The sequence below is a fragment of the Rhinolophus sinicus genome, linkage group LG03, assembly GCF_036562045.2.
Source record: "Rhinolophus sinicus isolate RSC01 linkage group LG03, ASM3656204v1, whole genome shotgun sequence".
Taxonomy (NCBI): Eukaryota; Metazoa; Chordata; class Mammalia; order Chiroptera; family Rhinolophidae; genus Rhinolophus; species Rhinolophus sinicus.
The window spans coordinates 70,824,609-70,839,937 of record NC_133753.1 but is presented as its reverse complement, the minus strand read 5'-3'; the positions used below and the strand labels follow the sequence as shown (position 1 = coordinate 70,839,937).

General features: G+C 40.3%; 1 protein-coding gene across 5 annotated transcripts in view; it reads left to right on the top strand.

Moving 5' to 3' along the window:
* The window catches only part of KATNBL1 (katanin regulatory subunit B1 like 1), a 78,409-nt gene that overhangs the window by 6,534 nt on the left and 56,546 nt on the right, over nt 1-15,329 (top strand). Inside the window, exons 1-3 of one of the 5 annotated variants that reach the window (XM_074327938.1) lie at nt 4,823-4,968; nt 10,809-10,968; nt 14,575-14,717. Coding sequence is in view for 2 of the 5 variants with exons in the window: in XM_074327937.1 (XP_074184038.1) it covers nt 10,878-10,968 (91 nt within the window). In the remaining 3 variants the exon portion in view is untranslated. Of the gene's footprint in view, nt 1-2,945; nt 3,194-4,793; nt 4,969-10,808; nt 10,969-14,574; nt 14,718-15,329 lie in introns of those variants that run through there. The other 4 variants (XM_074327937.1, XM_019752880.2, XM_019752883.2 and 1 more) reach the window with 4 other exon arrangements.

The following is a 15,329-nucleotide window of genomic DNA, read 5'->3' as shown; positions in this document are numbered from 1 at the left end:
TGGGGAATAGTGTTTTTCTCTAGGGCCCATCAACTCCAAGTTGTCCTTCAATATAGTTGTAGAGGGCACAGCTCACTGGCCCTCTACTGGCTCCTGCTCTAACCAACTGAGCCATCCAGCCGCCCTGCATAGACATTTTAATTTCAACACTCCCAGACATTGTTTATTTATATTTAGACACTTAACAGGCTTTCATCCAGCCCCGGCCAAGATCATGATCATAATGCAATTGCAGATGTAATTAGTTAGCCCCACCCAGCCTGCAGCTGGAGCCATATCCCATTCCCCAGGACCCTGACTAGTCTTGCTACTCCTTTTAGACAAGTATAATAATTCTTTAGAATATTTGTGCTCTCCCCTTTAAAAGATTCGGAGTTCAGGTAAGTTTAAGCAGCACTACGTATTTCTTGCTTTTAGACATTCACAGTGTTAGTATTTTAAAGTCTGGGAAGTGCTACGGGAAAGAAATATTTGTTTAATCCAGCAGTTACCAAACTTCTGTGGCTAAGAAAGCCTTTTGTTTTCCTTTTTTCTCTTTTCTTCTTTTATCAACCTATCTACATCTTGCAGAACTGGTGTTCTGAAGGATGCAGCTAATTTGGGGTAGGAACTTGAGCCAGTGTAGGTTCAGACTCAATTTTGTTACTGCAAGCATGGTTTTGCCTCTGTGTTGAGCTCCAAAAAGTGGACCTCGGTGGTAATCAGTCTTCCTACTTCTCCCTTCTCTTGAGGCTGGGAGCCTGCTGTGTGCCTTCAAGTCCCCTTCCCAAAGATATCATCCTGCTTTTAATAATTGTTGCCCTGCCCATTTCATTTCCTTCCTGCCTTCCCCCGCCCTGGGACTCCGCTTCACCATCCCTGTTTGCTTTAAGAAGCCCCAGTAGTACTGAACCCCCTGGGCAACTACATGTTTAGACTTACTTTGTGTATGGTCCTACTTTCCAGATACCTTGTACTGATTGCCAAGCCCTCAGTACCTCCATGAGTCTGTCTCCCCAGCATTGCCCATCACCCCAAGCCCTCACACACCACCACCCCCCACCCCTCACCCCCGTAGCTGGTGCTGAATTTTACAGCTAAGGATAGTTTTTTCCAAGGCAGCAATCAACCATACTGTATACTCTGTCTTGGAAAAAATCGCTGAACAGATAAAGTTAGGGGTGGGGGGAGGTTTACAGAGAGACAATTACTGTGCTAGCTACTAGTGTAGTATTTTATATAGGTTATCATATTTCCCAACATCCCCTGAGAGGAGAGTAGTATTATCCCCATTGTGCAATTAAGGTAAAACCGGTGCAGAAAGGGCCCAAAGGCAGTGATCTAGTCTAATAGAGATGAGCCTTGCTCCAAAGCTAGTCTTTCCACGTTAACGTGCTGCCCCATACCATCTTCCACTTGGTGACAGTCTACCCTAATTGCAGGTAATCTACTTGAGGGAGAAAGGAAATGGTCTCTGAGGATTCAGGTTTGAAGATCTATAAATATCAAATATTGTCACCTGCTTCCCAGCTGAGCTGTCAAGAGTACAGAGCTGCATCAGAAAAAAACTGTCTTAACATCTTACCAGGGGAATCCCCTACCAGTAAACACCTCCCCCTGCAAATAAAACCCCGAACAAAACACAATGCTGCTTCTGTTGAAAAAGAATATATATATATATATATATATACACACACACACACACACACACACATATGGAATGAAACAGCTGTCCATGAAATAGTATTTGTGATAATACTATTAAAACTAGATTTAAATAAAACTGGGTTACATGACAATATACACTGTGAGCCCATTTTATATGTATGTTTATACACATGTATACAAATGCATAGAAAGATTCATCCACTTGTTAATAAGAGTAATCTCTGGTAGACTGGGGAGGGTTGGAAAGAGATTAATTACAAGGAGGTCTTTGGTATTTACATCTGTATTTATGTGGTTTTGTATTTATATACTTGTACGTTTTTGTATTTACTCATACATGTTTCTGTATCGTTTTTTTGTTTGTTTGTTTTACAACCAGCATGTATTTTTTAATAGTTAAAAAGACCAATAAACTTTTACATTTAGGAAGAAAAACACTGCTGCTTCTGCCACCAAGGAGGGCATCAGTACTGTGGTGGGGTTTGAAAAAATCATGACTCTTGTAAAGTAGCAGTGAGATGTGCTGATTTCCACTGCTGTTGCCTTATCAGAAACGTTCCCTACTGCTCTTACTTCCTTCCCCAGTCAGCACAGGAAGGTGGGGAAGGGAGGAGCAGAAAAAAAGAGATCAACTTCTCACTTTGACTGCCAAAATCAACTGCCTGGAATTTTCCATGGAATTATCTGGAGTTCTCTGAGGCTGAGCAGTGGATGTAGTGACTTATATTATAGAATGGATGAACTATTGCTATCTTTTAGGTCTCTTCAAGCATGTCCTCTATCAGGTCTGGCATCAGTCTGAGTTGATGAGAACAATATGCACCACAGTTAATGGTCTGGCTCCCTGAACCTCTGGCCTGCCTACCTAACACTTTCACACCTGAAGTTCTCGCCATCAATCCTCCCTCCTTCCCACTAGCCATCTTGCATCCTGGTGAGAGGTTAATCCTTCTAAAGTCCTGATTTAACTCTGTCACTTCCCTCCTCAATGCCTATGCCATTTGCTTGTTTGTCTCAACTGCCATTTTTATTATGTACATTTATAAACCACCTTTCTGTGCACAAAGACTGGCACAGGGATAATAAAAATATGTATGGGCTGTACCTTTTTTTATCCATTAAAAAAAAAACTTGACTGAGCTCCAAAGGAAAATAAACTCAACTTTATTGACTGAAAAGTGTCAATGAAGAAAATTTGCCTGCATTTTCATCACTAAAATGGTCTATATTTCAAAAGTAGCAATACAAAGGCATTTTTTTTTTAAATTTTCACCTTAAATTACGTTGACACTTGGCAGCCACATGAGATCTACGGGCCAGGGCCGCTCCTCACTGGGATAAACCTCAGAACCTGAGCATGGAGATGAATCTGCCTGAGACACTGTGCCCTGAGAAGCTCTAGAAATGAGACCATCAAGATTCTCGCCGGCCTTCAGACCACCGGAGGCCTTGTTTTAGCTGAGATCCTTCTATGTTGATACAGCAGATTTCCTGGGTCTTAGGACTCCGTTATTTGTCATACCTCATCATCCAGCTTCCCTCGAGAGTAAGTACTATGTCTTACACTCTTTTCGCCTTCTTCTGGTGAAGGCCCAGAACAATGCCTTTGCATAGTGGGTCATCAAGAAATTCCTGTTGATGATGATGGTGATAAATAGCATGAGAGAAAGTGACTTCACCCATGTGTGTTGAATTTTATTTTCTTTAAAACAGCATACCTACTTAGTGGAAGTCATCCTCGGAATATTCTAAGTTGCACACACCTAGAACCCAGGGCTCCTGATTCCTTCACTCACCCTGCTGGACTCTCTCAACATTCCTACCTGTTAGCAGGTGTGGCCCCACGCATAGGCATGTGCCTGCTTGCGCTTGGTATAATCTGAGAGGCTCTCAAAGGCATTGCTTATGCAAAACATATCCTAAAAATATTTCTCCCACAGACCCAAAGTAGTGCCCCAAAGTTTCACCATTACTTAATTTTTTGCCTTAAGGAAGAATCCTGTTACTACAGAGGAAAAATCCATTGTTATTTTCACCTAATGACATCTTAGCTCTGATTAGTTTATCTGCCTAGGCCTCCCATTGCTCTGAACTCCCATCGCATTTAGACCAGACCCTTTTATCATTGCACTCAGCACAGTGTATTGAAACAGCTCTTTCCCTGTTTGCCCAAGCCACTGTGAGCTCCTCAAGGCTATCTGTGGCACCTGGTACAATGTCAGCCTTGGACATAGTGGACCCTCAAAAATATTGCTGAACCGAACTTAACCAACCTGCTTCTTAAGCAAGCCCTGGAGAGTTCTAAAAGGAGTGCCTTAAAAAGTGAATCAAAGGATGTAGATTGTTGCAGTGAGGAAATGTTCCATCAAATGCACTACTTAATTGGTGATAGGTCCACCAAAGACAAACTTGCTCTTGTCACAATTTGGTTAATCTTGACCAGTGACTAACCTTTGAAGATGAATAGATTCTGTCTCCACTAAGATGAAGAGCATTACCCTCAGTAATTAAAAGCATGTCACGGACAGGCCCAAACCTAACCTCATACTCGAGTGTTCCCCATCCCAAAGAAACAGCCTGCCTCCTGGGGACAGGGTCTGCATCATACATATTTCTTGTGTTCTTAAGAGTCTGACAGAGTCTGGCAAAAATTAAGAACAAAAAGTAATAGCTAACAATTATATAATGCTTACCACGTACTAGGTACATTCCTCTAAGCATTGTACATGTATTAACTAATTTAATCCTCATAATGATGAGGCAGCTACTGATATCATCCCCATTTTACAGATGAGGGAACCAAAGCACACAGGAATTTATATGACTTGCCCAAGGTCACATAGCTCCAGAATCCATGCTTTTAAATACTTTGCCTTAGTGCATTTAAATAGGAGTGAATACATCACTTCCTGCACCATATTTTTATAGCAGATTGTTGGAACCTCCTGGTACACTTAAGGTACCGTCTTCCCTGCTAGACTGTCACAAGCGCAGGGTTTATTCTTTTACCATCATCAGTTCCTGGCTCAGTATTACAGCGCAGTAGCAAAACTATCGTGCGTGCCTGTGGCCACCAGGGGGCACTGTGGCCACACGTCCTCTTCCCTCTCCCTCCTGCGCGACCCGAGTGGGGCGGAGCCAGCGTTGGGAGGAGCCTGCGAATCGCTCAAGGGGGAGCAATCCCGGCGGGCCGCGCGCGCGGCCGCGTTTGAATGGCCCTGAGTGGGGCTCGGCCCGGGAGCCGAGGGACTCTCTAGGCTTCCGGGCGCGGTTCGTCAGCGCTAGGACTGAGCTGAGGCGCCGCGGTACCATGAGGCGCCGGTAAGTGACGGCCGGGCCTGTGCGAGCCCGGCGCCCGCCGCTGCCCTGTCGGGGGCAGGAATTTTCCTCGGGCCTGGCGGTGTCCTGGGCCCACCTTCAGGCCCCGCGGCGGCCTCGGCTCGGCTCGGCCGGGCCCTCCGCTGGGCTGCCGGGGTCGAGGGGCGGAGCGGCGGGGTCGTCGTCTCCCGGGTGAAACCCCCTGCCCCGTCGCGGCGAGGAGGGTGGGGGCTGCGGGCGCTGGAAGGCGTGAGCGGGCGCGAGGGGTCCGGGCCGGGAGAGGCGTGGACCGAACTTGCTGTCACTTATTTATCTTCGGGTGGAGCCGACATCTGCACCCCGGCGAGGGGGAAGGACGGAACGCGTGAGGCGATCTGTTTGAGGACAGGTTTTCCCGAGAGCCGCCTGGGCCCGGCCTTGGTATTTCCTTATTTTCTGACGGGTCCTTGGTTCCCTGACAGATAAGCTTTTGTTCAGCAGGACAAAAACTTGAGAACTGCATAAGAATTGCTGATTACAACTTTAAAAACCTCATTGTATTTTCTGAAAAGTTGTTCAGTTAACAGTACTGCGCTCTTAAATTGGCTTAAATATGGAGATAAAGAGTTGATTTGTTTTCTTGGGGCTTGTAAAGCTCCGTGAAAACAGAGATGTCTATGTCAATTTCTTTGCAGATTAAAAAAAAACACCTAGCAAATTCTGTAATAATGACCAGTTTAGCACTAGCAACAATTCTGAGAAACTGATCCACATAGTAGCTTAAACTTGTGTAAATAGCTTATCCTGCTTTTTGTAAAACCTGCTTCACAGTTGAATTAGAACTTGAGGCTTTTACTTGGCTGATAACTAGCATTGTAATAATAACAGTGGTTAATAATTATTTTGTGCTTTTTATATGCTAAGCACTGTTGTGAGAGCTTTGCTTTGGTACAGATACTATAATATTATCCCCATTTGACAAGGAGGAAACTGAGGCACAGAGCGGTAACATACAAGGTTACACAGCTAATATAATTGGGACCCAAGCAGGTTGGCTCCACACTTTTAACTGTTACTCTATTGCCTTTTTTATATGTGTTTCTTTTTAGTTCACAAAGCGCTATCATTTATTTTTCTTCTCTCAACTGGGGATATATGTGTAAGGTGTGTTTGTGTACACATACATTAAACACACTATAAAATCAAGTTGTCTTCTCTTGTTGACCATACTTTAAGTTTTGTGCACTGAGCAAAAAATTCACTGGGTATTTTAAGATAAATGGAGTTCATGAAGTGTGTGTTTGTGTTGTACTTTATAGTTTTAATTCCTTTGTATCCATTCCTGGAAATGCAGAGGACAGTTCAAAACCTTTATATTCCTTAAAATATACCATTATGTGTTAATGTTTTCATTCTGAAAACTTATTGAGTGTTTACAATGTACCTGGAATGATTATACTTAACTAATAGCTCCGTGACAAGAAATACGGTTCAAAAGCAAAATCATTTAATAAGAAAATGTCAGTTTACTCTATTTACAGCAGCACACTTAAATTCATTCATCAGTTATCAAGCTTCTGATTGCCTCTATGCCCAACACATTGTTAGGCCTAATGGCTATGCCACAGAAATGTGCCTGAGCAACAAACCTGACGGAGGTTAGTCTAGTTTGGGATATGAAATTAACAGATGAATAAACAAATATACACAAATGAGAGTCTTCATTAGTTCAGTGGGTGTATGTTGAGTGGAACTGAGTATATCAGTAAAGCTTCTGCAAAGAACTGAGAATTGAAAGATGGATATAGGCCATTGAATAGAAGTATGAATGGGGAATTTCAGTGAGGAAACTGTATTCAAAGACTTGGAATTGAGAATGAAAATGATTTTTCTAGAGAACACTAAGTCTGGTCTATTTAGAAAGTTCCTATTGGGAAAAATAAGATGTGGGCAAAACTATGAGGAGTGTTGTATAAGACATATGTCAAAGAAGTTTAGGTTTGATTGTATGTATAGGAGCAGACAGAGACATGATTTTGGAAGTTTTAAAACTTTTAAATGGATGGTTCTCTACTGGGGTTCTCAGTTTTGCCCCCAGGGGATATTTGGCAATGTCACATCTGGGGGTGGGAGATGCTACTGGCATCTAGTTGACAGAGGAGGCCAGGAGTGCTACGAAACATCCTACAATAGAGCAGCCCCTCCCTAAGAAATAATTGCCCCAAATGTCAGCGGTCCTGAGATTGAGAAACACTGTTTTGAGTTGATTGTTTGTATGGCCAGCTCTGCTTCCATGTACTGTAGATAAGTGTGAATGATGAATTTTAGGAGCATGAGTACAAGAGGTATTAAACTTGGGGAGAAGCTGGCTCAGAAACCTCAAGAAAGAGGCTGTTGTTGAGGTCCTGAGTTAGGGAGAGATGACTGTAAGGAGATAAGATGAGAGCGATGAGAATGGACAAATAGTGATAAAATGAGATAATTATTTAAATGACATTTCTCTAAGTTTGAAAATAGTGCATGTTCATTGTAGAAAATTTAGGAAATGTAGAGAAAGTGTGAAAAGAAACAAACGCAGTTATCAAACCCATCACACAAAGAACAACTGTTAACATTTCATGTAGTTGCTTCTTTCAAATCTTTTTTTATGCTAATAGTTATTTTCCTTTTTATAAAAGTAGGATTACGCATTTTTTCTCCCTGTGGCGGTTGGGTCTTTTTTTTTTGACTCAGCATATCCTGAGTAGTTCTCATTCTTTGAAAAACATTCTTTTTAATGTTCTGTGTTTGTTTTTTGTATGTATTCTTTTGACATTGGGAATTTTGCTTTGTATTCAAAAGAGAATTTGAAGGAAAAAATATTAGAATGATAACTGATTAACTATAGAAAACAGTGGAGTTAAATGTCTACTGTATCTCAGGTTTTAACTCTGGGAAGCTAAAAGAATGGTGGAGCTACTGAAACACATTGGGATTCTCAGAATACTTTTAATTTTAGGTATGTAAACTGCCATTCACAGAGACACATAATGAGCTTTTAATGAGGCTCTTTGATGCCTATCAGCTCGCATTCTTCTTAAAACTCCTATGTTTAATCTTACTTTGATTTTCTTCTTTTTTTTTAACTTTTTTTTTTTTTTGTACTAAGCTTATCTTTCAGTTTCTTCTTAGCAAGTCTTTCCTATTTTTCTTGGAAAGGTTTTTAAAGATATATTTTCTATTAGAATACTAAAAAAGGCTCAAGATTGTTGGTGATGGATCTTTGAGAGATTAAATGACTAGTTTGGGATTTTTAAATGTATTGATTGCTACAGTTTATAAGCAAGAGGTGAGTGTGAGTCTTTGTAGGGAGGAGATAATTTTTAAATTATCTTTAAAAATGCTTGTCCAGTAATGGGATACCTTATAACATCACAGTGGTCAATATTACATTGCTATTTTATCAATCATTATGCTTGATGATCTATACCAGTAAAGTTCATGCTTCTGGAAAATGTATTTAGGAAAGTAAACTTTTTTAAAAAAAAAAACCTTAAACCTAATACAAATGGTACTTTTACTGGGAACATACACTTTTCAAATTGCATAGGATGTAATTTGACATTGTTGGTCAAATGCTGTTTACTACTTTGTGCTCATCTCCAGGTATCTTCTCACTAATAGCTAGTATCTGTTAACTTTGGAGTTTTATATTTCCTATCTTTGTTCTTGGGACACAGTGAAGGTAGAGAAGGGAGAAAGGGTCTTCTGAAAGAGGCACCCCAGTGTGCCTCCCCTATAACCAACCACCTTTCTCTCCTTCAGTTTTACACACTGCCTGAATTCTTTTTGCCTTATGAACAAGTCATACAGGAGTCTACCACCTGTGTATGAATCATGACTGCCCATTCTAGCATTTCTTCTTCTCACCAGTATAATCTTTTTTTTTTTTAATTTTATTGGGGAATATTGGGGAACAGTGTGTTTCTCCAGGGCCTGTCAGCTCCAAGTCGTTGTCCTTCAATCTAGTTGTGGAGGACGCAGCTCAGCTCCAAGTCCAGATGCTGTTTTCAGTATTTAGTTGCAAGGGGCCCAGCCCACCATCCCTTGCAGGAATTGAACCATCAACCTTGTTGATGAGAGCTTGCGCTATAAACAACTGAGCCATCCGGCTGCCCTCCAGAGCTCAGTGGCAGCTCGCTGTCTTCAATCTAGTGGAGGGCGCCGCTCACTGGCCCATGTGGGAATCGAACTAGTGACCCTGTTCAGAGCTAATACTCCAACCAACTGAGCCATCCGGCCGCCCTCACTGGTATAATCTTAAAACAGGTAGCTAGATGTTCTCTGGGAAGGGCACTAACACTGGAGGAAGTCAGTTCTAAGCCTTGTTCTATTAGTCACTGAGTGTTCTTGGTCAAATCCTTTAATCTTATCTGTAAATTGAAATCATCTCCAAGGTCCTTTCCAACTGTAAGAGCCTATGAATCTGTGAAGTATTTACTTGTCAAGGGTAAAAGGCTCTAGGGAAACTATCAGTCTTTCACATCTTAGTTGAATTAATCATAGGTTATTTCTTCCAAAGACATTTGTAAAAGCTACTCCCATATAGTAGGATTCTAGAAGTTTTAGAATGAAATTTAAATGCTACTAGGCATACACTCCAGGAGGGCAGAAATGTTTGTTTTGTTCACTGATGTTTCCCTGTGCCTAGAATGGTAATTAGCCTGTCACATGTACTTAATATTTGTTGAATGAGTGAAGGAATGAGGTAATGGGTTGTTGCTGAGGGAAAGACAAGCTCCTTGGAGTACTACATAGACGCTCCAAGTACCTTGAAAGAACTCAGAATAAAAACCAATCTGATTACAACCCAGTTGTTCCTGCAACATAAAAATACCTCCTAGTGGTAGTAAATTGTCCACTGTTCACTTGGTTGCCTTTCAGAACTATTAAGTAATTACTACCTTGATCACCCCTCAAAAAATCTTACTTTGGTGCCAGCTTGACTATTCAGTGTGCTTTTTACTCTTATTTGCAAAAACCTATGCCCTTCCCATTCCCTATACCACTTAATATCACCACTAACAGTATGTTTAGTGTTGTAACAAAAATAAATGTAAATTTTGATCTTTCATTTATAGAAGATTCATGTCACAGCAATTGGAAACTAGTGCTCTTGGCCTTGTTCCAGTCATCCTAATTTTACAACTGCCATGTAAAATGACCTTCAAGAATAGTTTTTAATTGTATGAGTCCTATACAGAGCTTCTCAGTAAGTTTATTTTGTCTGCAAAATAAAGTCCAGATTTTTGACTACATTCAGGGACTTCTCTGCATTTCAGCCAATCTATCTTTCTAGTCTGTTTCCTCTACAGTGACCTGGACACAGTAAGTATTTAATTATTGAATAATTGGTATAGATAATAGTGAAACAAAAAGCACAGTTACGTATTCTCACCTACAAAGTATGTTTCCAGATAAGGAAAGGCTGGCAGACTATTTCTCAAGGAGACTGTGGAGCGTGGCAGTCATAATTTGGGTGAATTATTAATTTACTGAAAAATATCATCAGGGACAGGATCCTTAAAACTCCATTAAACAATTTTTTCTCTCCTTGTTGGTAGACCTATTTGGAAATTAAGTAATAATCAGAGGGAAATTAAGTATGTGTATTTAGTGGCATCAGTTGACGTCTTAGTGAGGCTGACTACATCATTCTGTGCCCACAGTATTGCTTGGATGGTTTATCAGCCTGGATGGGTTTGGTTATTTTGCAATAACAACTCCCAAATTTCAGTGGCTTATAATAACAAAGGTTTATTTCTCCTCAATTCGTGGTACATGTCAGTTGTCTGGAGGCTCTGTTCTATGTTCTCCTTGCTCAGGAATGTGGACAGATGGAACCTTAATCTCTGGACTGTTCTGGTTACTGTGATCTTGGGAAGGTAATAGGAATGAATCACACAAAGAGGCTCTTAAAGACTTTTGCTTACATTTCATTGGCCAGAACAAGTCACATGACCATGCATAACTTCAAGATGATGGGTAAGTATAAACCTATCATGTATCTCAAAGGAGAACTGGAATATCATGGCAGAGTTTTAATGTTTACCAACATTGGGCATTCTCCCATTGATATTTTTTAATATTTTGTTACTATTCTCTCCTGACTGACCATTATCTTTTACTGACCATATCTCTTTTGATATGGTCCTTCATTCATCAGCTGTTTATTAAGCACACATATGCCAGGCACTATTCTAGATACAGTGAACCTGGTTCCTGCTTTCATGGAGCTCATAGTCTAGTGGGAGGACACAGACAATAAGCAGATAAGCAAACTAATTTCACCTAATGATAAGTGCTATGGAGAGAAAACAACAACAACAAGGTACTGCTATAGAGATTGATTGGCGGTAAGGGTGGGGCTATTCTTGATTGGGTGGCAGGGAAATCCTCTTGGGTGGGTGACATTTGATATGACAAGCAGCAGCCCTGAGAGTATTGTATGTGTATGTACGTATATTTCCATTTCTGAATTTGAGGAGACAATTAGAAAGGATTAGAATATTTTTCCTCCCTGTGAATATTCCCAGAAAAATACCAGAATACTCTAACAGGGAGAGTAAGGGATATTCACCAGAACATGCTAAGATAATCGTCTATTTGGCTTAAGAAACTTAAGTTTCCTAAAGATTCAGAACGATTTAAGAAGAGCTGTATGTGAATGGGACTATATCAAACTAAAAAGCTTCTGCACAGCAAAAGAAACTGTCGACAAAGAGGCAACCAACCGAATGGAAAAAGATTTTTGCAAACAACGCCTCCAATAAGGGGCTAATATCCAAAATATATAAGGAATTCATACAACTCAACAACAAACAAACAATCGAATTAAAAAATGGGCAGAGGACCTGAATAGACATTTCTCCAAAGAGGACATACAGATGGCCAATAGACATATGAAAAAATGCTCAACATCACTAATCATTAGGAAATGCAGATGAAAACCACAATGAGATATCACCTCACCCCAGTCAGAATGGCTATCATCATCAAGACAAATAGGGACAAGTGTTGGAGACGCTGTGGAGAAAAAGGAACCCTTACACACTGTTGGTGGGAATGCAGCCTGGTGCAGCCGTTATGGAAGGCAGTGTGGAGGTTCCTCAAAAAATTACGAATGGAATTACCATATGACCCAGCAATCCCTCTCCTGGGTATTTACCCCAAAATCTGAAAACATCTGTAAAGATATATGTGCTTCAATGTTCATTGCAGCTGTATTTATGGTGGCCAAGACATGGAAACAACCGAAGTGTCCTTTAATAGATGATCGGATAAAGAGGATGTGGTATATATACACAATGGAATACTATTCTGCCGTAAGAAAAAATGAAATAGTGCCATTTGCAACAACATAGGTGGATCTTGAGATCATTATGCTAAGCGAAATAAGTCGGAAAAAATTGAGAGCCATATGATTTCACTGATATGTGGGATGTAAAATTGAAAGTAACAAAGGAACAAGACAAACAAAGAAACCAAAACTCATAAACACAGACAATAGTTGTTACCAGAGGGTAAGGGGGGATGGGGGGTGGTAGATGAGGGTAAACGGGATCAAATATTTGGTGATGGAAGGAGAACTGACTCTGGGTGATGAACACACAATGGGATTTATAGATGATGTAATACAGAATTGTACACCTGAAACCTATGTAACTTTACTAACCATTGTCAATCCAATAAGCTAAAAAAGAGCTGTATCATATACTATTAATACATTTTAATTTAGTTGAAACATAATACTTGCATTTAGATACACAATTCAGAAAGTCCAAGAGTGAAAAATCTTCCTCTCACCTCATCTCTCAGCTACACATGTCCTCTCTCTAGAAGTGACATTTGTCCCCAGTTTCTTGTGTATCTAGTGAATATATATGCAATCACTCACGTAGATTTTTTTTTTTGGAACAGGACTTTATTGGGGAACAGGGTGTACTTCCAGGACTTTTTTCCAAGTCAAGTTGTTGTCCTTTCAATCTTAGTTGTGGAGGGTTCTGTTCAGCTTCAAGTTGTTGTTCTTTCAGTCTTAGTTGTGGAGGGCGCAGCTCAGCTCCAGGTCCAGTTGCCGTTGCTAGTTGCGGGGGGCACAGCCCACCATCCCTTGCGGGAGTCGAACCGGCAACCTTGTGGTTGAGAGGACACGCTCCAACCAACTGAGCCATCTGAGAGCTCAGCGGCAGCTCAGCTCAAGGTGCCGTGTTCAATTATTTAGTTGCAGGGGGCGCTGCCCACCATCCCTTGCGGGATTCGAGGAATTGAACTGGCAACTTTGTGGTTGAGAGCCCGCGCTCCAACCAACAACTGAGCCATCCGGGAGGCAGCTCAGCTCAAGGTGCCGTGTTGTGTTCAATCTTAGTTGCAGGGGGCAGAGCCCACCATCCCTTGCGGGACTCGAGGAATTGAACTGGCAACCTTGTGGTTGAGAGCCCACTGGCCCATGAGGGAATCGAACCGGCAGCCTTTGGAGTTAGGAGCATGGAGTTCTAACCACCTGAGCCACCAGGCCGGCCCATGTAGACTTTTACGTATGGGATAGCATACTGTTCAGCACCTTGTCCACCTTTTTCCGGGCATAAAGTCACTGTAAAAGTTCAGTCTTTTGGTTCAAAACTACTGATAAAGTTGATTATAAACAACCACTTAGCTCTCAGAATTTGGTTAACTTTGTTTTTCCAGTTCCTTAATGTAGTATACTCAGTGGGTTTAGTTATTAAAACTGAGGAAGTGATGGTTGGAGTGGTATTAATAATTCCTGTGAAGCATCAATTTTGTAAATTTTATTCCAGGGTGACTTAGTCATAAGAAGGTTGGAATTCAGTTTGGGCTAATTGATTGAAATGACATATCATCATGTTGTACTCACTGAATCTCCCGAAATCTGTCTTTTCATGCTTGGCCTGCCTTCCTGAATTTAATGTTATTTCTCAAACCAGCTTTCCATGGAAAACTGAATTAAGAGAGGGTGGTATGATGAGTCATCATTCAGCCGATAAAAATAACCTCAGGGTTTATTCCAGGTACTAAGGGTTTTGAGTTGTTCTGAACATGGAATCAGATTAAGGGGGTTTAGTTTTATGATTTGAATATTTAATGATTATCAGGCTCTGTTACCTTGGTAAATTCATTTCCTCGATCGGAATAAACCTAGCAAGTGTACAAGAGAATCCAGGTAACTTGATGGAGCACCCTTTCCTTGGACAATGTATGAATAAGCATTTGTTTCTGTGCTCTTTTTTCATGTTGTTCACCTCCCCCCAGTTTATGCCCCATCTGACACATTCTTTCAAAATGTTAATTTTCAGTTAGATTAGAATCTAGAAGGGATTAAAAGGCTCCAAACAAAACTAGTTAACAGAATGTATCATTACTGGTGTAATAGTGTCTCAAATAGTTTATAAAAAGCACAGTTAACATACCATTCACTTTGTCATTTTTTGAGTACAAGTGTTTGCCTTCCTAACTCCCCTCCCAACCCCTTGCCCAAATCCACCTAAGAAAGAAATGTCTCACTGAGGCAATCATGTAATCTTTTTTTGAATCTGGCTTGACATTAAAGTATGTTTTCTTTTTTCTTTTTTCCAGTTCTAGTGATAAGTTGTACCTGCTCAACACTGGGTCACATGATCTGTTCAGCCCAACATTTGTTTTGAACACTTGTAATAGTTATGAAAATAAATTATACACTTTGATTAAAATTTATTGAAACACTCATTGAGAATCACTGGGTGAGTCCCACTGTACTAAAAACTGTTAGTCTCTAAAATGATTCTAAATATCTTTGTTTCATAGTTTAACTCATAAAGCAAATTTTTTTTCCTAAGCTCTTTAGCTAAATCAGAATCATCAGGGATATCGCCAGTCTTCATATGTTGTATTTTAATTGCTTGTTTGTGTTTCTCCCACCGTAAATGTGGTGATGGTGAGAATTTTACAACAGGAAAGGTTGGGAAGTTTAAGTGTATGAATAGAAACGAGGCAGGAAACTACTAGTTGCTATGATGTATCTGTATATAACACCAAGAATTCTACCTTAAAGTGATTCAGGTCACAGAATTTTATAATTTTACAATTATTTTGTGTTCTTTTACATAACTTAAGAATTTGTATTTCAAAGGCTTAAGAAACTTTATTTCCTATTAGTGTATTGTCCTCTTATGTTAAAAAGAAACTTAATCCTTTTATTTGAAATGTAAATTTTTTTTACTATACAAAGTTGTTACAGAAAAATAAGCTAAAGAAATGATTCATCCTTAATGCTGTAGAAAAATAAACAGGAAAAAAGATTCAACTGTAATACCGTGGTAACTTTTTAGAAAGAACATTTATCCTTTCAGTCT